At 37.1% G+C, this 25,421-nt stretch overlaps 3 protein-coding genes across 6 annotated transcripts in view; all 3 read left to right on the forward strand.

Annotated features, from left to right (window-relative positions):
- The window catches only part of LOC127419768 (transmembrane protein 201-like), a 36,548-nt gene extending 22,901 nt beyond the window's left edge, over positions 1–13,647 (forward strand). For both annotated transcript variants that reach the window (XM_051661477.1, XM_051661478.1), the window contains 5 exons: positions 1,664–1,887; positions 9,341–9,400; positions 9,530–9,811; positions 11,877–12,005; positions 12,462–13,647. In XM_051661477.1, coding sequence (XP_051517437.1) covers positions 1,664–1,887; positions 9,341–9,400; positions 9,530–9,811; positions 11,877–12,005; positions 12,462–12,559 — 793 coding nt within the window. In that variant the 3' untranslated portion in view covers positions 12,560–13,647. The remainder of the gene's footprint in view (positions 1–1,663; positions 1,888–9,340; positions 9,401–9,529; positions 9,812–11,876; positions 12,006–12,461) is intronic.
- A 2,380-nt stretch (positions 13,648–16,027) lies between these two features.
- Positions 16,028–17,929, forward strand: LOC127420173 (forkhead box protein L2-like). Its single transcript, XM_051662224.1, has one exon. It carries the CDS (start codon positions 16,083–16,085, stop codon positions 16,941–16,943), a length of 861 nt encoding a protein of 286 aa, XP_051518184.1. The 5' UTR covers positions 16,028–16,082; the 3' UTR covers positions 16,944–17,929.
- A 4,767-nt stretch (positions 17,930–22,696) lies between these two features.
- LOC127420056 (phosphatidylinositol 4,5-bisphosphate 3-kinase catalytic subunit delta isoform-like) overlaps positions 22,697–25,421 on the forward strand; it is a 33,198-nt gene continuing 30,473 nt past the window's right edge. For 2 of the 3 annotated variants that reach the window (XM_051662000.1, XM_051662002.1), the window contains exons 1-3: positions 22,697–22,956; positions 23,810–23,984; positions 25,160–25,388. In XM_051662000.1, the coding sequence (XP_051517960.1) occupies positions 23,844–23,984; positions 25,160–25,388 (370 nt within the window). In that variant the 5' untranslated portion in view covers positions 22,697–22,956; positions 23,810–23,843. The remainder of the gene's footprint in view (positions 22,957–23,809; positions 23,985–25,159; positions 25,389–25,421) is intronic. The other variant, XM_051662001.1, reaches the window with a different exon arrangement.

A 25,421-nucleotide genomic window follows, 5' to 3' on the forward strand; every position in this document is an offset into this window, starting at 1 on the left:
GTATACTGGTTAACCAGCCAAAGCTTTATTTGTATTATTTTAAGGATACTTGATCCTTTCATTGACTACCAATTCCCTCTTATCAGGCTTGAGTAATTGTTGCCTTTTGCTCACATTTCACCTAGTGTCCTCCTTTTTGGTGTAAGTTGGCAGTTATCTTGAGATCCACAGATTTCATATGATAGCAAATGTAAGCAGATAAGTGGAGTTGAAAACAACACAGAGGATTTAATGTGATGGGACAAAGTCACAGATCTGTACACATTGTGTCAGAAGGTGCATGCCATGGTGATGTCAAAGATTGATTGGAAAGAAAGGAAAGTTTTGAAATTGGTACCGCTTGTCCAAATTCCAGTTTCTCAGTCTGGTTTGGACCACCTGAGGTCTTACAATTAAAAAGCTTAGGTAAGCAATTATAATACCCTAAATCTATAAGAAACTAAGATCTCAAATGAATAGGAATTTGCCAGTTTTCATACTAAATTTGTAGTGATCAGAAGCCACAATGTGTTTTGTACCTTTATGGTTCTTTATTGCTTTTCCTTTGTTGCAGGACCAGAACATGTTCAAATTTGAATGTAGAATAACATTCTAAAAATTGAAATCTAAAATACTTGGTTTCATTCTCATCAACCATTTGCCTTTTTATTAAAAAAAGCTAAGACATTGGTGTTGCTATTGTCTCTCTGGTACAACTGATAAAAGATCAAGACTTTTGAATGACTCCAAAGTTGTGAAAGTCAAACAACTGCATTGTTGAATTGTGTGAAACTGTGTCCGTCCAGAAACATAAGCTTGGATTTGTGTTTGTAATGTTTTGGAGAGTTGCGTTTTGAGTAAAACAGCATGTTGGAGTAATTCCTGTTGTCTGCTTGGGTTGTGTTGAATATTTTTATACCTGTATTATTTAACCCTATTACAAAAAGTGAAATTAAATGCTGAAAAAATGGGAACTGTGTGTGCTGTTTGTTTTGAAACTATATCTGGTAATTTCGATGTAGGTGTTGCATTGAAGTTTGAGATGGAAGCTATTGTGCTTTTGTGTAGGCTATTAGAGAAACTTTACCAAAGAAATGTGTATGACATACAGTAGCAATACTGTCTTTACTGAGCAAATGGAGGTGGATTGCGATTTATTAGTGGCATTGGATTTCATAAGTTTGCAAATTTGCTATATTAAATTTTGTTGCTTGTTGTGTCAAATTACCTTGGAGTTCAGTATTTACATTTCTGTCTGCAATATGGAAATCATTAGCCTACATCACTACGGTCTACTAGATTGTAGTCTATCAATAGTTCTTCATGGGAACAATGATTGGATTTAGTAATCGGACAGTCAGTAACCCTCTTAGTTTGTATTCAGCAGAAGAAAGTAAGTCATACACCTCTGGTAGGGCATAAGGGGTGAGTCAGTAATGAGAGAATTTTCATTCTTGTGTGAACTATCCCTTTAATGACATGGAAATCTGTGGAGTTTTCTACAGAACTCTGTGGAGGCAGATTCCGATACAGGTCTATCAATCAGTAATTAATCTATTCACAGAGGAGTTATCTGCTTTTAGTACAACAGAAAACAATGTTTCACCAAAATAGTAACTGAAAGTGATTTGCTCTGCCCAGTAAAACTCAGCGGCGGATGGACTCTGCTCTTGGTGTGTTGCAGGTACCTGTCTGGCTTTTCGTCTGAGCTATACTACAGCAATCACTCTCCTCTGTCTGCACCTGTGTCTGGATCCTCTACCTTCATCCTCACACCTCCCCAAAACCTGTCACAGCTGCTCATCCGCCAACAAAGCCACAGAACACGAAAGGTCCCGCCCTCCTCGTTGCCTGGCCGACTCAACAGGGCCCTCTCTCTGGGAACGATCCCCTCCCTAACACGAGCAGGTGAGTGCATGTTAACAGAGTACTTCACATAGTCTGCTTGTCTTTGTGTATGTAAAAAGTGGTCTGGTGTAGGGTTGAATGAGATAAAATCTAAGAGAATTAAACTGTGAAAAATGTCATCTTTTTAGCTATTGTTGGAACACAAACACACACACACATGTGTGTGTGATTGATTTTCAGTTTTTGTTTGCCTGAGATTATGTGCACCATAACTATTGTTATTAGGTTTAAAAACTCTTGACCTCATATTTGTGTGAAAACATACTTTTTGGACAGGTGATTCATGTGGTATTTCATTTCATATTGATTAAACAGACAAGTGACTTTTTTCTTTTTTTTTTTTTACAAATAAATTACATGTTAATTGTTACCTGTTAGTTAGATAAAAACAATTAAAAACTGTAAAGGGACACTTTAGGATAAGGAAGCTGTCCACATTTCCAATGAATATGGCCTTCCTGAGAAATAGAGGCCATAGAATGAGAAAAATCCTCATTTGCGAGGCCCCAGGTGCTGTTTTGTGGAACCAGTACAGAGGTGCATGATGGGAAAGATAGGGGTCACTGATTGACTGAATGAATGGAACGGGGAACTCTGCTCACTCTTCACTTCACCCCAGACGGTGCCGCACCTAGCAGGGGAATTTTGCCAGCTGCCAAAGAAAACTGCAATGTGTGATTAAGAAATAGTCTGTAAGGTGTCTCCAGCTACCTGCACGGCACAGGGATTTTCCCACCACTGATGGGTTTTGAGTTACAGGAAATTACTTCTGTACATTATTTTATCCACAGATGTCCTGTTTCATCATATTCCATTTATTTATACAACAAATGCACTTTCACTTATTGACCTTTTTGATTTGCTGTTTTTTTTTAATGCATTTATTATCATTCAAATACTGTATGACTTTATTTTGTGGTACAAGATGTTACGCAGAATGTTAGTCTCAGTCACAATTTTATTAAAATAAGATGCAATGAAAATGAATAGTGACTAAGGCTAACATTCTGTCTAACATCTTTTTTGTTCCATGGAAGAAAGTAATACGGTTTTAGAACAACATGAGGGTACATGATGACGGTTTTCTCATTTTTGGGAACTATCCCTTTAACTCATCAGTGAATTCCATTTGCAGTTAAACTACTAGCATAACATATTTATTAAAAGGTCTTGCAGGGACAACATTTATGTATGTTTGACCTTTCATGTGGGACTTAGTATGACACACAGGCTTTTTAAATCCAGGGATCAGGATTAGTGTTTAAATGACTGTTGTGAGACAGTAGAAGTATCATGGTTTGTTTCATGTGTGGATCTTCAGACGAGACCAGATGATATGGGAAACTTTAGCCACCTTTAATCAGATGCAGAGGCTCGGCAGGTGGGATCAAAAGGCTGAAGCCTGGTCTTTGCCACTGCCTTTAGCTCTTTATTTAAACACACACTCACACACATCAGAGAATCTCAGAGTGTTCTATTTATTTTCCACAATATATACCTTATTACTTACTATAGATATGGGAACGTTCACAATTTGGTCTGTTGTTCAATTCTTCACTAGGAAATACTGTACCAGTCAAACGTTTGGACACACTTGACTGCATGTGCTTTCTAATTTCTAAAAACCTTTTGATCTAAAGGCTCTATATGCTTAAATGCTCAAATATAAATTGTGCCTACATATGAAATTCTTTACAAAATCAACATTTAATTAATGAGTTGAACCGGATAGTAAAGGAAAAGCAGTAAACAAGTGTCAAACATGGGTGCCCCAGAGTGTACAAAGCTATAATATTGGCAAAGTGTGCCTGATTGGAAGAAGCCAAAATATAAGATAGTTTAGATTTTGTATTAGATTAGATTCTTTTGGTCATTGATTAATTTCCATTCTTATTCTATTTGTGTCGTTTTACAGTTTTAATGAATTCTAAAATGTGGAAAATTGTAATAATTAAGAATGAGTGTGTCCAAATTTTTGATTGGTAGTATCTCTGGTAGTATCTTCTGTACCAATGTGAGCGTCTCTGAGATCATTCACAGCAGGCTTTGTTCAACAGAAATATTAACGTATCACTCATCTCCCTGCCTGCTCGTGAAAACACTTCCACAAAAGTTACTGAAAAGGCTTTCATGTGAACAGTGCCCTGTACCTACTCCATCATGTATCTTCACCCATTCTGTCTATGTTGATTGGTTTGATTGGAAAGCTCCTCTATACTGTTGCAGCTGTGTTGGCTCCACAGAGACATTCTTGGAATGAAAGTATGAAAATGTGAAATGACTCTACTCTGCAGCTGGATACTTGTTTATTTTTTATTGATAGCTGCTTTCACATTCCGAGAAAGTTGGCTATCCATGGAAACATTTTAAATAAAAAAAAAACTTCTAATGTTTTAAACTCCAGATGCTGTCTGTTATCTGAACAATGGAAGACAGAAGGGATGGCAGGAGTGATTGGGAAACCTGTTTGGTCCTGCTAGATGTGTAGAACATACACACTTCATCTTTAAAGGATTATTCTGGGTTCAATACAAGTTAAGCTCAATCGACAGGATTTGTGGCATAATATTGATTACCACAAAAGTTCATTTTGACTTGCCTCTCCATTAAAAAATGCAAAAATCTGGGTTTCACTGAGGCATTTACAATGAAAGTGAATGGGGCCAATCCGTAAATGTTAAAATACTCACTGTTTCAAAAGTATAGCCACAAGACATAAACAATATGTGTGTAATGAATTTAGTGTAATAAAATTGCTTACTAACCTTTGCTTTGTAAAGTTATAGCCAATTTTACAACTTCATTGCCATGATGATGTAATGTCAACAAACCCTAAAATTACTGTAACAGTTATGATTTAAATAACTTCACATCTCAAATAATACATGAATTTTAAGAAAGTCCTTTAAAAAAAATAAAAGGACTTTCAGTTTTTAAACCTCCAAATCCATTGGCCCCATTTACTTCCATTGTAAGTGCCTCACTGTAACCTCAATTTTTTTTCCTCTAAGTCCTCGTGGTGGCGTAGTGACTCGCCTCAATCCGGATGGCGGAGGATGAATCTCAGTTGCCTCCGCATCTGCAACCGTCAGTCCGCACATCTTATCACGTGGCTTGTTGAGCGCATTACTGCAGAGACATGGCGCGTGTGGAGGCTTCACTCTATTCTCCGCGACATCCACGCACAACTCACCACGCACAACACCGAGAGCGAGAACCACATTATAGTGATCACGAGGAGGTTACCCCATGTGACTCTACCCTCCCTAGCAACCGGCCAATTTTGTTGCTTAGGAGACCTGGCTGGAGTCACTCAGCACGCCCTGGATTCATACACGAGCTACCCAGGCCCCCGATTTTTGCTTTTTTTTTTATTTAATTTTTAAGAAAAGTACGGACGAATCGAAATAATTTTTGTGGTAATCAACATTATGCCACAAATGCTATCAATTAAGCTTAACTTATATTGAAACGGGAATATTCCTTTAAGGAGTTTTCTGTTTAATCCAGGTTTTCCCACGCTCCTTAAAAAGTACTTGAAAGTACTTGGAATTCAGACGTATAGATTTAAGGATGGGAAAGTCTGTGAAAATAGACTTCGGTCCTTGAAAGTGCTTGAATTAGGGCTGAAACATGGGCTGAACAATTAATCAGAATAAAATCAAATGACATGTGATATGAAAATAATATAATCAGCCTATTATTATTGATATTATTTTACAAAATATATTTCTGTAATCATTTAAGTTATTATTGGATTGCAAAAATGATTAAGTGAGCTGAGACAGAGAGAAAAAAACAGATACACATTGCATTCACACCTGTCCATTGTGTATCTTTTTTTGTCCAATGTTTCACTGTATTTTTTTTTATTAATTCTGTTTCCCTTTAAAAGGACTCTAGTGTAACAGTATTTCTACTTGCAGTAGATCATGTTTGTCCATTACTTAATTTTAGTCAAAAAGAATCACTTACTATTTTTTTAATGTTAAACATATTGCAGTTCAAATCGCAATATTTTTCAAAATAATGACACTTGTACAGGTGCATCTCAATAAATTAGAATGTCATGGAAAAGTTCATTTATTTCAGTAATTCAACTCAAATTGTGAAACTTGTGTATTAAATTCAATGCACACAGACTGAAGTAGTTTAAGTCTTTTGTTCTTTTAATTGTGATGATTTTGGTTCACATTTAACAAAAACCCACCAATTCACTATCTCAAAAAATTAGAATATGGTGACATGCCAATCAGCTAATCAACTCAAAACACCTGCAAAGGTTTCCTGAGCCTTCAAAATGGTCTCTCAGTTTGGTTCACTAGGCTACACAATCATGGGGAAGACTGCTGATCTGACAGTTGTCCAGAAGACAATCATTGACACCCTTCACAAGGAGGATAAGCCACAAACATTCATTGCCAAAGAAGCTGGCTGTTCACAGAGTGCTGTATCCAAGCATGTTAGCAGAAAGTTGAGTGGAAGGAAAAAGTGTGGAAGAAAAAGATGCACAACCAACCGAGAGAACCGCAGCCTTATGATTGTCAAGCAAAATCGATTCAAGAATTTGGGTGAACAAGGAATGGACTGAGGCTGGGGTCAAGGCATCAAGAGCCACCACACACAGATATATCAAGGAATTTGGCTACAGTTGTCGTATTCCTCTTGTTAAGCCACTCCTGAACCACAGACAACGTCAGAGGCGTCTTACCTGGGCTAAGGAGAAGAAGAACTGGACTGTTGCCCAGTGTTCCAAAGTCCTCTTTTCAGATGAGAGCAGGTTTTGTATTTCATTTGGAAACCAAGGTCCTAGAGTCTGGAGGAAGGGTGGAGAAGCTCATAGCCCAAGTTGCTTGAAGTCCAGTGTTAAGTTTCCACAGTCTGTGATGATTTGGGGTGCAATGTCATCTGCTGGTGTTGGTCCATTGTGTTTTTTGAAAACCAAAGTCACTGCACCCGTTTACCAAGAAATTTTGGAGCACTTCATGCTTCCTTCTGCTGACCAGCTTTTTAAAGATGCTGATTTCATTTTCCAGCAGGATTTGGCACCTGCCCACACTGCCAAAAGCACCAAAAGTTGGTTAAATGACCATGGTGTTGGTGTGCTTGACTGGCCAGCAAACTCACCAGACCTGAACCCCATAGAGAATCTATGGGGTATTGTCAAGAGGAAAATGAGAAACAAGAGACCAAAAAATGCAGATGAGCTGAAGACCACTGTCAAAGAAACCTGGGCTTCCATACCACCTCAGCAGTGCCACAAACTGATCACCTCCATGCCACGCCGAATTGAGGCAGTAATTAAAGCAAAAGGAGCCCCTACCAAGTACTGAGTACATATACAGTAAATGAACATACTTTCCAGAAGGCCAACAATTCACAAAAAATGTTTTTTTTATTGGTCTTATGATGTATTCTAATTTTTTGAGATAGTGAATTGGTGGGTTTTTGTTAAATGTGAGCCAAAATCATCACAATTAAAAGAATCAAAGACTTAAACTACTTCAGTCTGTGTGCATTGAATTTATTTAATACACGAGTTTCACAATTCGAGTTGAATTAATCAAATAAATGAACTTTTCCACGACATTCTAATTTATTGAGATGCACCTGTATTGTTTTATCCAAATCATTCAGCCCTAGCTGAAACCAATAAAAAATGATGCAGTTTAACCAGAGCCTGAGAGGAAAAAGATGCAGCTCACAGTCCAGACACTCCAAACTTTCCAATAATGTCAAAATAATGCAGAAAGCAAAGTATTGCAGAATTATTAAAAAATACTAAAGTAAAAAACAGAATCAGTGTTGTCGTGAAGTAAAGGGGAGCTGGCAAAATTTGCATGAAAAAGGAAACACCCCAGCATTATTTCCATCAATTATAATGCATACCTTAAAGTTCTATTAATAAGGAAGCAGGTAATATATATAAGCACAAACCCTGAAAGAGGCATTTCTCTGTGAGGTCAGAGCTGCTTATCTGAGTTGGAGCAAAATCAAGTTGAAGGAATATTCCGGGTTCAATACTAGTTAAGCTAAATTGACAGCATTTGTGGCATAATGTTGATAAGTACAACAATTAGTTTTGACTTGCCCCTCCTTTTCTTATAGTTACAGTGAGGCACTTACAATGGAAGTGAATGGGACAAATTTTGGGGGGGTTTAAAGGTAGAAATTTGAAGGTTATAATTTTAGAAAAGCACCTACATGAATTCTTCTGTTAAAATTCATGTATTATTTGAGCTGAAAGTTGTTTAAATTGTCATTTCTACAGTAGTTGTAGGGTTTTAGGTGTTGTTGACATTACATTGTCATGGCAACTAAGTTGTAAAATTGGCTATAACTTTACACAGAAAAGGTAAGTAATTTTATCACACTAAAATCGTGTTAACGCATATTTGTATGTCTTGTGGCAAAAATTTGAAATAGTGAATATTTTAGCATTTACCGATTGGCCCCACTCACTTCCATTGTAAGTTTCTCACTGTAACCCAGATTTGTACTTTTTTTTTTTTTTTTAAGAGAAGGAGGGGCAAGACAAAATACATTTGTGTTAATATTATGCAATAAATGCTGCTGTTTGAGCTTAACTTGTATTGGACCCGGAATATTCCTATAAGGTGTGAGAGGGTAAGCCTATTGTACACTGTGAAAAAAATAAAAATTAACCTGTAAATCAGTGAGGGTCATTTTAAAGTATTTTTTAAAGATGTTTTCATGCTCATTTCTTTGTCAGTAAGCACATGTTTAATACCTTTTAACTTGATGCACAAGCTGAATTGTCAGATGTTTATTAATCATTGCAATAATTGCCTAAATAGTCGGTTAATCATTCTAATAATTTATTGATTAGTCAAGTATCAAAATAAGCCTTAGTTGCAGCCCAAGTGGACGCTATCCTGCATGGGTACAGATCTCCAAAGATCAGGAACGCCACAAATTCTGAAAAGTGTGCCTTCAACTGCTGCTGTCTCATGGGCAGGGACAGTAGTTACACATGTTTTTCTTAATGGTTCTGCAGTTCATTTGTTCAAATGATACAGGGCTTGTACGAAGCACTAGGTTTGGCTAAATCTAGTCCAATGAAAAATCACTTCCCTTTGGTCATAGATGAATACATGCATAGATGGAAAGGTGATGTACACAATACTGTTGACCTGAAAGTATTGTTACATTTTAACCATTAATTTTTCTATTGATCTTAAAGAAAATGCTATGTTCACTCATTAAATATTATGTTTAATTTATTATCTAAGAGGCCTTCATTACCTTGTATGCTCAAACATGATTTTGATAGGTGCTTGATAAAAATGAAAGGTGTTTGAAAAAGTCCTTGAATCTGGTGTTCATAAAATAGCGGGAACCCTGTTAATCCAACATTGTTAAACCCCCCCAGTTGAGGATTATTCCTGTATATACAGTATATTGTTTTTCTGAATTGTTCTCTTATTTGTAGATTCAGGCTTCCTGTTCAGTGGAAGTAGACCTTCACAATGCAAAGACTCTCCACCTTCAGGTAACTCAGAAGGATTAAATGAAGACATTTTGTTCCCATCCTGACATAAATCAGATTTGTAATAATGCTACTACAGGTTTGTAGTAATTTGATCAAATTACTCTTATTTTTCTTCCATCTTTCAAATAGACTACTTCTCCCTAAAATCTGGAAGCCGGCCCTCCTCTCCTGGACCGTCTACAACCCCTTCTGTGGCTAGTTCAGTCACCTCCACCTCCAGCTCTGCCAGGCAGCGTCGGCCGCTCATCAGCCCAGCGAGACTCAACATCAGTGGGCAAAAGCTGCAGCTTTTTTCCTCTCCTCTGGAGGCTTTAAGTTTTCCCTCACCGCCTCCCTTTCTGTCTGAGCAAAGCCATGTGCAGAGCGGAGGATTTTTGCCTGTTGTTCCACACTTTCATTCACTCAGTCAAGGTATATAGCACTTTTAGATTAAACTACTTTTCAAGTTACCTTAATGAAGAAAAAGAGTCTTGGTGTGTGTGTAAGTATTTGTTAGTTCTTATTATGTTAACAATATTTTTCAAATTCTAATAATCACGTTACCTGTACATGATTATTTTTATAAATCTTTTTTTATAGATATTACAGTGCATCCGGAAAGTATTCACAGCGCTTCAATTTTTCCACATTTTATGTTACAACCTTATTCCAAAATGGATTAAATTCATTATTTTCCTCAAAATTCTACAAACAATACCCCATAATGACAGCATGAAAGAAGTTTGTTTGAAATCTTTGCCAATTTATAAAAAATAAAAAACGGAAAAAAATCACATGTACATAAGTATTCACAGCCTTTGCCATGACACTCAAAATTGAGCTCAGGTGCATCCTGTTTCCACTGATCATCCTTGAGATGTTTCTACAACTTGATTGGAGTCCACCTGTGGTAAATTCAGTTGATTGGACATGATTTGGAAAGGCACACACCTGTCTATATAAGTTCCCACAGTTAACAGTGCATGTTAGAGCACAAACCAAGCCATGAAGTCCAAGGAATTGTCTGTAGACCTCTGAGACAGGATTGTATCGAGGCACAGATCTGGGGAAGGGTACAGAAAAATTTCTGCAGCACTGAAGGTCCCAATGAGCAGAGTGGCCTCCATTATCCGTAAATGGAAGAAGTTTGGAACCACCAGGACTCTTCTTAGAGCTGGCCGCCTGGCCAAACTGAGCGATCAGGGGAGAAGGGCCTTAGTCAGGGAGGTGACCAAGAACCCGATGGTCACTCTGACAGAGCTCCAGCATTTCTCTGTGGAGAGAGGAGAACCTTCCAGAAGAACAACCATCTCTGCAGCACTCCACTAATCAGGCCTGTATGGTAGAGTGGCCAGACGAAAGCCACTCCTCAGGCACATGACAGCCTGCCTGGAGTTTGCCAAAAGGCACCTGAAGGACTCTCAGACCATGAGAAACAAAGATTGAACTCTTTGGCCTGAATGGCAAGCGTCATGTCTGGAGGAAACCAGGCACCGCTCATCACCTGGCCAATACCATCCCTACAGTAAAGCATGGTGGTGGCAGCATCATGCTGTGGGGATGTTTTTCAGCGGCAGGAACTGGGAGACTAGTCAGGATCAAGGGAAAGATGAATGCAGCAATGTACAGAGACATCCTTGATGAAAACCTGCTCCAGAGTGCTCTGGACCTCAGACTGGGGCGAAGGGTCGTTGTCCTGTTAGAAGATGAACTTAAGCACACAGCCAAGATAACAAAGGAGTGGCTCTGGGACAACTCTGTGAATGTCCTTGAGTGGCCCAGCCAGAGCTCAGACTTGAAGCCGATTGAACATCTGTGGAGAGATCTGAAAATGGCTATGCACCGACGCTCCCCATCCAACCTGATGGAGCTTGAGAGGTCCTGCAAAGAAGAATGGGAGAAACTGCCCAAAAATAGGTGTGCCAAGCTTGTAGCATCATACTCAAAAAGACTTGAGGCTGTAACTGGTGCCAAAGGTGCTTCAACTAAGTATTGAGCAAAGGCTGTGAATACTTATGTACATGTGATTTTTTTATATTATTATTATTTTTTTTTTTTTAAATAAATTTGCAAAGATTTCAGACAGACTTCTTTCACGTTGTCATTATGGGGTATTGTTTGTAGAATTTTGAGGAAAATAATGAATTTAATCCATTTTGGAATAAGGCTGTAACATAACAAAATGTGGAAAAAGTGAAGCGCTGTGAATACTTTCCGGATGCACTGTATACTGCCAAGATTGTTCTGTGAATGTTTAGTCAAATCATATATATTAATTTAATTTTGATGAGTCAAATAACTTATTATATTACAAATTTATGAAATGTAGTACGTTATTAGTACAGATGATGTGAATGTTTCAATCAAATTACCTGTACATATTTCAAAATTTTATATTATACTACTAAGATTATTCTGTGAATGCTGAGTCTGCAGGCTAACCTTTGTATGTACTATTTTGCTCATAATTCTAACTATGATATCATTTTGCACCCAGGTTCACTGATTGATGAAGGCAGTGTATTTGAGCATGTGGAGAAGAGAAAGGGCAGCTCCTCTGTGTCTTCAAACTGCCATGTAGACACAACCACTGGAAATGGATCTGACAGCAAGTCTGAATGGAATGGTAAGCAGCATTTAGACAGTCCGAAACATACTTTTTGCAAGTACGCAGACTTGATTTTGTACATTGTTCAAAAATGTGTCAGACTTCCGTTCCTATCACAACTAGAGTATGTATTGTATTCTCAGCATTGCCACAAGGGGTGCTATATAACATTACATACTGTGCGCTGCTTCAGTGAGTTTTCTCTTTCAAGTTAACTACTGTCATGGCGGAGCAACAGCTGGAAGAGAATATTGCTGCAGAAATAAGTTCAAGTCAATATATTTATAGCAACTTACCTGAATAATAAAGCCAGTTTAATGGCACATATTTTGGAAGGTAGCTCTATCATCTTAACAGTAACACAAGAATCCATGTTATGCTCAACCAGACCACACATTGGGCAAGCACTCCCATCTGCACACGCATGAGTAAAGTATGTTTCTAACTCTTTCCTGACTCTTGCTATTTGCTCAGGTTTCCTGGGCCTGTCCCTTTGGCCTGGTCTACTGTTCACAAGCCTGACTATCAACCTAACCTTCATCTGCTTCTATTTATATTACAATTGGAGATGAAAATGTGGGTCAGAACTGAGGAGTCAGAGGTCACAACAGAGGTCAAACTCATCTGTGATGTATGCTGATCTTTGTCCCCTGTGTACTTTGTAAATCTGGGTTCTTTAACAGGAAATACATGGGGAACATTGATCTTGTGTGATGATTTCAAAAATGTTTTGCTGCTGTACAGTTTCTGAGATACAAAGGCTGCTTACTGGCTTTGTGCCTGGTCATGTAATGAGACGACCTTGTTCTCTTAAGTTCTGTAAAATTCACAAATACAGAGATTCTCTATTTATGCAGCGAAGTACAGTGTGAGCTTTGTAAAACATGTTTTTTGTGCATGTTCAATCATCATTTGTACTTTTAAACACTGGATGTGTATGAGAATGAATGAGCATGCCATGTTTATTTAATAGAATGATGTTTGTTGGGCACATGGTATATCTTTATTAAACGTACATCTGGCTGTTCTTTGCCAGATACTGGTGTACACAGAGTATTTTTGTATGTCCTGCTTCCTCAAAGGATAATGCCATTTTCTCAAAATGATTTGAGATTATAAATTGCAGTATATTTGTGCTGATCTACTAATGTCAACAACCATGACACTGAAAAACATATTGATTAAAAAAATATCCATAGAGCAGATTCCTATTTTATTACTGACTCAGGCTTTGTATTATGATATAAAATAGGATAACATTGATGTTTTGTAAAACAAATTATGGCGTTTCAATTACCAGATTGAAATAAATCTTCATTGTAATAGTTATATGATGTTTTGGTGTCTTCTGTGTGGCATAAATCAAACCTACACTGAAATACACTGTTTCAATGAAATATTACATGCAAAAATTATCATTTAAACTCTAAGCTGAGTGTATTGATGTTGCAACCATCTTATTTAAATCGTTTCTTTTTTTGTGTCTTTTTCATTTGTTAAACTAAACTATGTAGTGTTTCTATAGTGTTTCAAGGTAAAAGATCATGTATTGTTAATGTCAATGAAATACCATGACAGAACTGTGTACATTAAATGTGCCATCTTAATGTGATATATTAATATATCCATTTAACATTGCTGACAATTTATCTGTACTTTTCACATGAAGTAACTGGAAGAAAAGTAGATAACTTGAATTCAAAAATTCTTGAAATATATTTGTTGAAAATTTTGGTTGCTTGCTTGGTGAAAAGATGGTTATGAATGGCTTTACACATCTTTATAACTGTCATTGTGGAAAAATTGTTTGTTGAAGTTATTATATTGCTATGTGCTTGGAAACATTCTCCTGTTCATGCAGGTTGCCTTTTTAAATTAATCTGTTAATTGCCTGACAGGTTCTACATAAGTAGCATTTATAAAGAACACTAATATTTGTAATTTTTTTTTAAATGTGTAACACATCATTGAAACTGAAAGTGAACTATGAAAAGTATTCCAGAGTTCCAAAAGTTTATCTTTCTGGATCACTGGTTCAGTGTAGACAGTCTGTCGCCTGAGAGTCATTGATAATAATCTCTGTTCTCTTCTCTCATGTTAAAATGATCAGAGTAAGTGATCAAATGCTCCTTGCTGTAAGAATGTTTTATATTACCTTAGGATACATTCATGCAGAGAGTATGTTACTTGTGGTCAAATATTAGATCTAGATCTACCGTAGTAGTGAATTAGCTGAATTCTCAAAACTACAATTGTTACACTAGTGTGCAAAGGAGCGGATCTGTCAGAGCAATTATGTGAAAAACTAGTCATACCTCAACATATATAAAGTTATAGATTTAAGTGTATGGGTAACTATCATTTGTGCCAATAGGGCTACATTTATAGGGCCGTTCACACTGAACGCGTTTTTCTGTCTGTTTTTCAATTGTTTTGTTTTTTCTACAGCGATTTAGGCTAGACGGACGTCTTTGACCGTCGCGTTTCGTTCTTTCCTGATTTCTCAGCTTCTCGCGCAGGAGCGCCGCGTTTTTTAGACGTCCTGTCTTGTTAAAAAGAATGTCAACTTTTAAAAACGCGTCTCGAGACACCTGCATCCCGCTCTATTCGTTGCGTTGCGTCTAGCTGGGTTTTTTTTTCTTCTTTCTTTTTTTTTAGCGCAAGAACAGCCCTTAAAGGAATATTCCTGGTTCAATACAAGTTAATCTCAATCGACAGCATTTGTGGCATAATGTTGAGTACCACAAACATTTGTTTCGACTTGCCCTTCCTTTTCTTTTAAAAAAGCAAAAATCTTGGTTCCAGTGAGGCACATAATGGTAGTGAATGGGGGCCAATTTTTGAAGATTATAAAACTCACTGTTTCAAAAGTATAACCACAAGACATAAAGGAAATGTATGTAAAAATGATTTTAGTGTGATAATATCACTTACTAGCCTTTTCTGTGTAAAGTTGGAGCCAATTTGACATCTTCATTACCATGACGATGTAATGTCAACAAACCCTTAAACGACTGTAAAAAATGATGATTTAAACAACATTTACAGCTCAAATAATACATGAGTTTTAACAGAAGAATTAATGTAAGTGCTTTTATAAAATTATAAACTTCACATTTCTGCCTTTAAACCCTTCAAAAATTGACCAATTGACCCCATTCACTTCAATGGTAAATGCCTCACTGAAACTCAGATTTTCGCGTTTTTTTTTTTTTTTTTTTTTTTTTTAAGAAAAGGACAGACGAGTCGAAACTCATTTTTGTGGTACTCAACATTATGCCACAAATGCTTTCGATTGAGCTTAACTTGTATTGAACCCGGAATATTCCTTTAATTTGTTGATGCCTGCTCCTGATACAACATCAGTATTTAAAGCAACAAAGAGGTGCTACAGAAATATTTCGTTTTAATGTAAAAACAACATAATTCTGTTTACAGACATGCTCATTTGACCTTACGCGGTAGCGCCTCTGATGTTGCTATTCAGATCTGTGATTGGACAGACCAGAGGTGGGAACACTTTTGAAAAATGGCACAGCTGTGCAGAGGGATAAAAAGTTTACAAACTTATTTTTCTTTGTTCTTGAGACCTGAACAGTCAACAAATGTTCTAATTTGCGCATTGCACATAAACACGAGCTATTAAAGATTTTGCAAAATCGGAATGAGAGTAAACCTCAAATTTTTTTTTTTTTTGTTAGTTTGGAGGCTGCAATTTGAAACTGTACAATTGGTAAGAAAGAAGAAAATGTTCCAAACAAAAACTCAAATTCTTTTGATTTCACTGAAGTAGTCTTTTCTCTATATCAAGCCTACCAAATGTTGTCTAATACCAGAGAACATCAAACAGATGTTTACTGTAACATTTTTAACAAGCAGCCGAAATATGTCTGCGACCCTCTTTCATGTTAAATGTGCGAACTTTTGACCTGAAGGCGACCTGTGGGAAAAAGAGACCGGAGGCAGGAAAAGTAGGTGGAGACTAAAGCAAACCTGATGAACACCTGGGCAATCTCAGTTTGGCTTCTGCGCAGTGCAGAATAAACTTGATCTCCCCAATTCATCCATCTCAAGTGCACTTTGGCAACGGCGATCATGGAGAACGGTGAGGAGACATTTGGACACAAACTCAAGTCGAACTCCCACGACCCCGTGTCGACTACCGCGGACGACAGTTCCACAAGGGATGATGGAGTTGCCAAAGCACCTGGACCTCCTGCATCTGAAAAGCCGCCTTATTCATACGTGGCTCTCATTGCCATGGCCATCAGAGAGAGCGAGGACAAGAAACTGACTCTGAATGACATCTACAGCTTCATTGTTTCCAAGTTTCCGTATTACGAGAAGAACAAAAAGGGGTGGCAGAACAGCATCAGACACAACCTGAGCCTGAACGAGTGCTTCGTGAAAGTGCCCCGGGACAGCGGCGGGGAGGGGAAAGGGAACTACTGGACGCTGGATACTGCGTTCGAGAATATGTTCGAGAAGGGGAATTACAGGCGCAGGCGGCGCGTCAAGAGACCCTACAGACCACCTACCTTAACGTATTTACCTTCGGGGTTTAATTTGACAGACTCATATTGCCTGCAACAGGAGCCCGTTTACTGGCAAACCCCGTTCGTCAACACCGCCACCACCGCCTGGAGTCAACACCAACCCAGCTCTCCATCGCAGCTTGCCAACTTCCAGCACCTGCAGCCCATGCTCGGCAACGCGCGTCCTCTGTCTCCAAACGATTTCGCCAACTCTCCCGTGAGTTACTATCACGGTCATCCTCACCTCCTCCCGTCCTACAGGGCGTATCAGCGACATCCGAACGCTCTGGTGCCTCTGAGCGCGCGCACGTACAGCGGGATGACGCCGCCGGTGAGTCCGGGCGGAAGCTCCATCTCCACCTGCAGCTATCCGCAGCATCACAGCAGCCACCCTGAACTGGTGCATCATACATTCGAATGATGTATGACCTGAGAGAACTGGATATTACAGACTATGCGGATCCCTATTTGTTATTTTTCCCCCCCAGTGTTTCTTGATGTTAATCCCTGAAAATATTAAAAGTGTTCAGTGGTCGGAAATAATGTTTCTCAGTTTGGAGAGTTGGATAGGCTACTAAAAGTAAAGTAGGTACAAAAAAGGTAATGAAAGTATTGTCTAACCGGATAAGAAAAACAACATTTGTTGAATTCGTTATTATTTTGAGTAAAATAATGTCTTTATTTTTACATGGTTGCAAACAACAATTCTACATTAGTTTAATAATTAGTAGGCTACTTTGAAAGTAATGGGTTCACAGTTGGATCTTAATAAATGGCATTCTTTTCCTATGTTAATTAATAGTTAAGTTGAAACTTGAAACTGTTTTTCTCCCTCATTAAATTCAGCAAATGTTTAAAGAAAGCATCAAGCAAGTTAAGCATATTTATTTTGCCATATGTTGAGTTATAGTGGACTGAAGTTATTAACATTTTGATAGCAATTTTACTGTGTAGAAATGTTATTGCTTAGGACAGATGAGGTGGACAGTTTTTAAACTCTTTGCACAACTGCTTTACAAGAGTTCTTTATCCATTCAGAGGTGTGTTTTCTTTGAAGACACGTTTTTATATTTAATAGACATGTTTATTGTCTGTATTCGTTTGGAAAATATTTTATATGTAAACTTGTTCGGGCTTTTCTCTTGATAAAAGACTCTATCATTTATTGGAGAAATAATTTTTCAGTTATTAATTAGGCCTAAATTTCATCTGATAATGTTATGAATGAAAAGTTCTTTATTGTCGCAAAGGGAATAAAAAAGAAAATAATTTGCTTGTAGCACAACAGCAGATTAATGGTCCTAACTTGCCTAGTTTTTATTTGAAAATATCACAAAATACACTGAGAATCACAAGAATTATTCAATTATTTTTTTAATTCTAAAATCTGTATAAGTGCTATGCACATATTTCATTAATCAAAATTGACCAAACTATGAATTCAGAACATAAGACCACGGTTAGTATAAACTCCATAATTCTCTTTGTAGCTTAATGGCGCCCTCTTCTGGAATTGTAATACATTTGCTGTTCTATACTGTATAATTTCCCCTAATAACTGATAAATATTTATCTATTGATATATTTACGTTTAAATATATTTAAAACTGTTAATTTTAAACTATAGTATATTTTACTATTTAAAAAAAGACGAAATTTACATTCTATTGATAAATGGAGGATACTCTCCCCTTGAGTTTTTATGAATCCATTTGCTATAGCATGTTTATGAAAAAAGCACCAGACACTGGATGACATGAGATGACTGATTATTGTGTCTGTTCCATGTGTTTATACTGATCTAATCTGGTCACTGATCCCAATTTGGGTTTGTAATTTAATAAGTAAGACTCAGACTACAGCTTAAAGAAAAAGTTCACCCAAAAATTAAAATTCTCTCAACATTTACTCACATTTAAATTTACTTACCCTCATGCCATCCCAGATGTGTATGACTAACATAAAGGTCGCATTAAGGTAATCCATATGACTCCAGTAAGCGATCCAAACAGACCAAAATGTAACTCCCTTTTTACTGTACATCTTGCCATTGCATTCTCACGTCATGATTTCAAGCTCGTTTCCTAGTGCTTGACGCATGCGCAGAGCGCTAGATGGTGCTAGGAAGTGTAATCAAGCTTGAAATCATGATCGCCAAGGAGACTGCTGATGTCAAGATTGATAGTGAAAACTGAGTTACATTTTGGTTTGTTCTCACCCAAAATCGATACGATCGCTTCAGAAGACATTGATAAATCCACTGGAGTCTTATGGGTTACTTTCATGCTGCATTTATGTGCTTTTTGGAGCTTCAACGTTTTGGACCCCATTCACTTTGTATGGAGATATTCTTCTAAAAAATCTTTGTTTGTGTTCAGCAGAAAAAAGAAAGTCATATATTTGGGATGGCATGAGGGTAAGTTCAAACATTCATTTATGATAGAATTTTCATTTTTGGATTAACTATTACTTTAAACCAGTAACTGACCTAAAGTGCCTTTGAGAAGAAAAAAAAAATGTCATCATTTTATGACAGTTCAGATTCAAATACAAGTTGCTGGTTGAATAAATAAGAGATCAATTGTAAAGAAAGACAGGGTGCCAGAATCCCAAGGATAGACAAGTCTCTGATTCTGTTGCCATGGTGAGGAAAGTCTGTTTAACAGCTATTTTTTAATAGCTACATTTTAAAAGTATAGTTGGAGCTAGACTAAATGTGTGTAATTTCGTTATATGTTGTATAGTAGATGGATTCTATTAAAAAATTTGAATTAAACTTATAGTAGTACCAAGGTTTGGCAAAATTCTGAATTTAAATTTGGTTCTCTTTCATGAGTTGAAATGAGCTGAAATGGAATCTGAAGTGGAATGACTGAATTGCAATTCAAAGAAATTTAACAGTAACACAATAGAGGAATTTTAATAGTCCAACTGTTTGGGGACAAAACATAAAGAAAAATACAGTGTAAGTACAGTTAAGAGCAGAGCAAGGAGAGTTAAGTAAAAAGTGTAAAAGAAAAAGGTATAGCTAATGAAAGTATGTCAACTTCTTGTGTAATACATAATTAATTTGGTCTAATTTTCAATATTTATTCCCTGATATTTAGAATACATGTTTGTTTGTTTTTGCCAACTAATCAGACATTTACTCTCCACAAACTAAGATTTGTACTGTCAAAATACTTTTCATTTATACATAATACTTTACCCATTTATGGTGAATTAGAGCAGTCTGGGAAATTAAGTGTAATTCATGGTCCATAAAATAAATTGTATATATATATATATATATATATATATATATATATATATATATATATATATATATATATATATATATATATAAAATAAATGTATGCATTTCACACATTCATTATTAATATAATCGAATGTTTCCGAAAGTACCCATAAGTTGTGTGTATGATACATACTTGTTTATGGGTAATTCATACTGAAAAATAAAATGTATTACTAAAACTACACTTACTAATTTGAATTTTAATCCATTTTGAATGGCACCCAACCCTGCTTACTACAGTTCTCATGGAGCAATCTGGGGTTAAGTGAGCACAAGGGAAATTGAGGGCATTCAACTGAATGTAGAAATGTACCAGCCCACATATTTAACCACTACACTGCCACAACACTGAAATATTCAGAATAAAAGAACAGAAAATGAATTTATCTACAAAGATGATCATGAATCAGTTCAGGTCTAGATCTGTTTTTTGGTCATGGATTAATCATGAGGTCAAATCATCAGTTCAGTTTTGATGTGGTGAAAGCTATTTGACCTATATGTATGTGTACAGTCTGAGGTTACAAATCTGGACTCATAGGCCTAGTCATACAGGGAAAAAGCATAAAATGACGATCTAACCCTAACCTTTTAAAATGTACATTATGGATTTAGTGTACTAATTTGAGTAGCCCTGCCGTCTAATCTCTGTGCAACAAAACTGTTGGACCATTATCTTAGAAGCAGGGTTGTATGTCCTTCCATAATTTCCATTTAATGGCATCTGAAGCCCCTTTCTACAGCTATATTTGATTAGTTCAGGGGCCATAATGACATTGCATGTGTTTGGTTTTTCCCGTCACCTCCAGTAACTTCCCTGCGGTGATCGACTGTCTGGCAGACTGGTGCACTTTGCCCTGCAGTGACTAGTTGGTAGGAGGGTAAAGGTGGGTGGTTGCAGGCACAGGGGTCTTTGGCTTTATTTGACTCTGAGTTTCTGTTCTGCACATACACTTCCTGTTTTCACAAGCTGTGAGCGTGTTCAATCGTGGCGTGCATTTTAGAAGCCTGTTATCATCACAGGTTCACAACAGTCTGCTTTTAGATGACTGAAAAGAGGACCTATGAATGTGTGTGCAGAGGAGAAAACAATATGTGTTTAAAGGAATAGTTCACCCAAAAATGAAAATTCTTTCATTATCGACTCACCCTCATGTCATACAAGATGTGTATGACTTTCTTTCTTCTGCTGAACACAAACAAAGATTTTTAGAGGAATATCTCAGCTCTGTTGGTCCATACAATGCAAGTGAATGGTGGCTAGAACTTTGAAGGTCCAAAAAGCATATAAAAGCAGCATAAAAGTAACCCATGCGACTCCAGTGGTTAAGTCCATATCTTCAGAAGTGATATAATAGGTTTGGGTGAGAAACACCATTCACTTGCATTGTATGGACATTCAGAGCTGTCTTCATTTGTGTTTAGCAGAAGAAAGTCACACATATGGGATGGCATTAAGGTGAGTAAATGATGAGAGAATTTTCATTTTTGGGTGAACTATCCCTTTAAATCCATGCAGTTATAGATCTTATATTCAATAGCAGTGTTTTGATAAGGGATCCAGAAATTAGGCTGAAAGGGCACCATCTATCATTTTTATTTAATGCAAGTAATTGTGTGTGTGTGTGTGTGTGTGTGTGTGTGTGTGTGTGTGTGTGTGTGTTAGCAACAAAGTAATACCTTTTGCCAGCCATCTTTTGAAGGCAGACAGGCTTTTTTTCCTGAGTGACGGAAGTGTGTTCCCCATGGAACTATAATCGTAATTCGCTTGCAGTGGCCTCCAGAATTAGAGCTTCCTTCAGTCTCTCAGAGGAAGACACGTCTGTTCAGTTTTTGTTTGAAAACGAGGAAATATTTGGCTCCATAATTCGTCGCGTAAAAGTAAAGCATTTACACTTCTTATATCACGTGGTAACTGGGGTCGAATAAGAAGTTGTTCACATCGAACAAATTTTTGCTCTTTTCCCAAATATAAATAAATAAATAAATAAATACATTTTTGTATATATATATATATATATATATATATATATATATATATATATATATATATATATATATATATATATATATTGTATCTAAACATGCGCATTACGGACATCTTTGCGTCGCGTCTCGCTGTTTTTTTCAGTGTTTCTCGTAATGTTTACACGCCGTGTGAAAAAAAAAAAAAAAAAAAAAGAACGTCTCGAGACACCTGCGTTCTAGCTTTTTTCAGCGCGAGAACTCCTTCTGCTAAAATATGCCCAGCATTGAACAGCACATAAATGCCAAGACAATTTAAAGAAAATAATATATAATACTAAAACAATAACTGACTTTATTATCGAGAATCAAATCTGAAACCTTACACAAATAATTACCCATAAAAAGCATAAGAATAATATAATTAAATTATCACAACATTGCAGTTACAGCAGTCAGATCTCAAATAAACGCACGCTTGTGACAAGCGTGAAAACACCCAAAATGAGGAAGCCAGTCGTTGCTGAGGCACAGTCAGGGACCGTTGCTAATGTTTGCAAGCGTTCTAAAAATGCAAACCTTTATTACAAATGCACCAATGCATGAGATTTCACTCAAAAGTATCCAAATGTCATGTAGAAAAAAAATAATTTGAGGCCGAGAATTGTGTATATTTTACATATAGCAACAATGCAGAAAACGTTGTCTCTCAACCACAGTGGAACCCCTTTCCTTTGTACGAAAGATTTCTATTAAAGGCAGAGATTATTGATTATTGGTATTGTTGTACATAACAAGAGGAGAGAGAGAGAGAGAGAGAGAGAGAGAGAGAGAGAGAGAGAGAGAGAGAGAGAGAAAGGAAGGAAGGAAGAGAGTGCGAGAGAAAGAGGAAGAAAGACAGACACTATGTTGATGATCCCTACGAGTTAGGAACGCACGGTGCACAACGCGCAGTGCAGACAGCTACTTCACCACCTCCAATCATTAAACGATTATCAACACTTCAGCTGGCATTTCGTTCCGAAATAATCAGACCGTTCAAATACTGGCTTCTAGATCTGTCCTCAGAATTACACGCGTCAGGAAGATCTCAATTTTCAATGTCAAAGTGACTGGAGCATCGCTGATTCTGAAGATGATGGAGAAATGAACAACTGGTGAGGCTTTGAAGGCAAGTTCAAACTGTCACATTGTCACATTTTGTCTCGCGTTCCCCGTTGCTGCAATATTACATGTGCAATGGCTTATTCATAATGGCTCACGCACAAACATACCGGTTAACACCTGCCATTTTAAAATGCATCATAAATATGATATATTTTTGTTCCTTCCTAAGCCATATATATATAATCGACAGACTCATAGTTCAAAATCTAGTAATATAACCATCTGCGCTATGAAATTGTCATGGTGATGAGAGATGATGTGCGCCACGTTTCTCGGATACTGGCCCTCCAGCCGGCTTTGTAACCCTAGACACTACGACAATTCATCACAGAGCTGCAGTATGTGCCACATGCATATATGAATTGAATAATATAATATAATATAATAAACTATAGGCTATCCCATTTGGGAAATTAACCTATGAACTCATGCATGTTAATACTGTTTATTAAATGCATGTGAAGTTGTCGTTTTGTCTTTGGTAATGTAAATTATTACTGTTGTAATGTAGTGACCAAATAAACAAATGTGTGCAATTAAATGAGCTCTCTACCTTACAAGAGATTTAGCAAATACTGTTTATTTAGTGTATCATCTAGTATGAAATGCTGCTTTGAATAAAGCAGCTGGTTTACAAACCATGGTAAAGTGATCAACCTAGTATAAATTAAATATTATTCTACACAAGCACAATGTCTATATCTTTATAATGTCTTATTATGTAGGGTGTGCTATATTCTCTCTTTGAGGTCACTCTCTGTCTCTGTGTAATTGGTTCAATGGGTTGTAGAGCTTGTAAACATTTAATGTGTATTCAGTGTTGTATCACTTGTGTTAAAGTGTCTGTGTGTGTATAGCAGTGGGATCGGCTGTAGATGAGTGTCCTGCACCATGCCGCCGGGGGTCTACGGCATGCAGGATGTGTGGGAGAGGGAGGGTCGGCAACAGGTCAACATGGAGTTCCTCCTCCCCACGGGGATCTACCTTAGCTTTCCCGTCGCATGCAGTGACACCATTAGTACCATCAAGAAGGTGAGGAGCCCCCCATGATCGCCTGTAAACATCAGTTATGGTATTTAGAGGCTTGTGTGCAGAAAAAGCTTAATATGGTAGTAATAGACTATTGTTTTTTAATTGAACTCGGGTAATTGACAAATAACATGGACATAGACATTTTAGACTAAATTTATATGAATATATTTGGGAAATTGTATATTTTAGGGGCTGTGACTTGTCACAGTTTCTTTGAAGTTTTTCCACTTTTTATCAATTTTTTTTTCTTTTACTAATTTATTTAAAGGGATCGTTCACCCAAAAATGAAATGTTTCTCATTTACTCACCCTCATGCCATCCCAGATTTGAGAAGATTTTTAGAAAGATTTTTAGAGGAATATCTCAGCTCTGTTGGACCTTACAATGCAAGTGAATGGTGACCAGACATTTTAAGCTCCAAAAAATGATGTAAAGGCAGCATAAAATTAATCCATACTTCTCCAAAGGTTAAATCCATGTCTTCAGAAGAAATATATGTGTAGGTGAATAACAGACCAATATTTAAGTCCTTTATTTTACTGTAAATCTGCACTATCACTTTCAAAATGTGAAAGGAGAGATTTATAGTACAAAAGGACTTAAATATCAATCTGTTTCTCACCCACATCTATCATATTGCATCTGAAGACATGGATTTAACCATTGGAGAAGTATGGATTACTTTTATGTTGCCTTTATGTGATTTTTGGAGCTTCAAAGGTCTGGTCACCATTCACTTGCATTGTAAGGACCAACAGAGCTGTGATATTCTTCTAACAAATTTCATTTATGTTCTGCAGTGGAAGGAAAGTCATAAACATCTGGGATGGCATGAGGGTGAATAAATGATGAGAGAATTTTCATTTTGGGGTGAATTAACCCTTTAAATGATCCTGCTGTGTGACAAATTAATTTTTAAAAGTACAAATATTTAATGTGTTTTCTCAATTAATATAAGATCATGAAACCTGGTTTAAAATCATTATAGATTTCCTCAAGCATTTCATGTAAATTGCCCATTCTTTAAATAGATACATTTGCACACAATAATACAATACATTACGGACAAAAAATTGAACAACAAAGATAGAGAAATTGTTTAAATAATATAAATGAAACAGCTGTTAAAACCATTGCAACACATTTTAACCCTTATTCGTGGCATGTGTCTTAGTTGGTGTGGAAGAATGCCAAAAGCGAGCCTCTCTTCAGTGCCCTGAGTGACCCAGATGCCTACGTCTTCACCTGCATTAATATGACCGCCGAACGGGAGGAGCTGGAAGATGAGCAGCGTCGTCTGTGTGATGTTCGGCCCTTCATGCCAATTCTCAGGCTTGTGGCTCGAGAAGGAGACAGAGTTGAGAAGCTTATCAACACCCAGATCAGTCTGCTCGTAGGGAAAGGTCTGTTTCATACTGCAGGTCTATATGTCTACA

This window comes from Myxocyprinus asiaticus, chromosome 29 (assembly GCF_019703515.2).
Source record: "Myxocyprinus asiaticus isolate MX2 ecotype Aquarium Trade chromosome 29, UBuf_Myxa_2, whole genome shotgun sequence".
Classification (NCBI taxonomy): Eukaryota; Metazoa; Chordata; class Actinopteri; order Cypriniformes; family Catostomidae; genus Myxocyprinus; species Myxocyprinus asiaticus.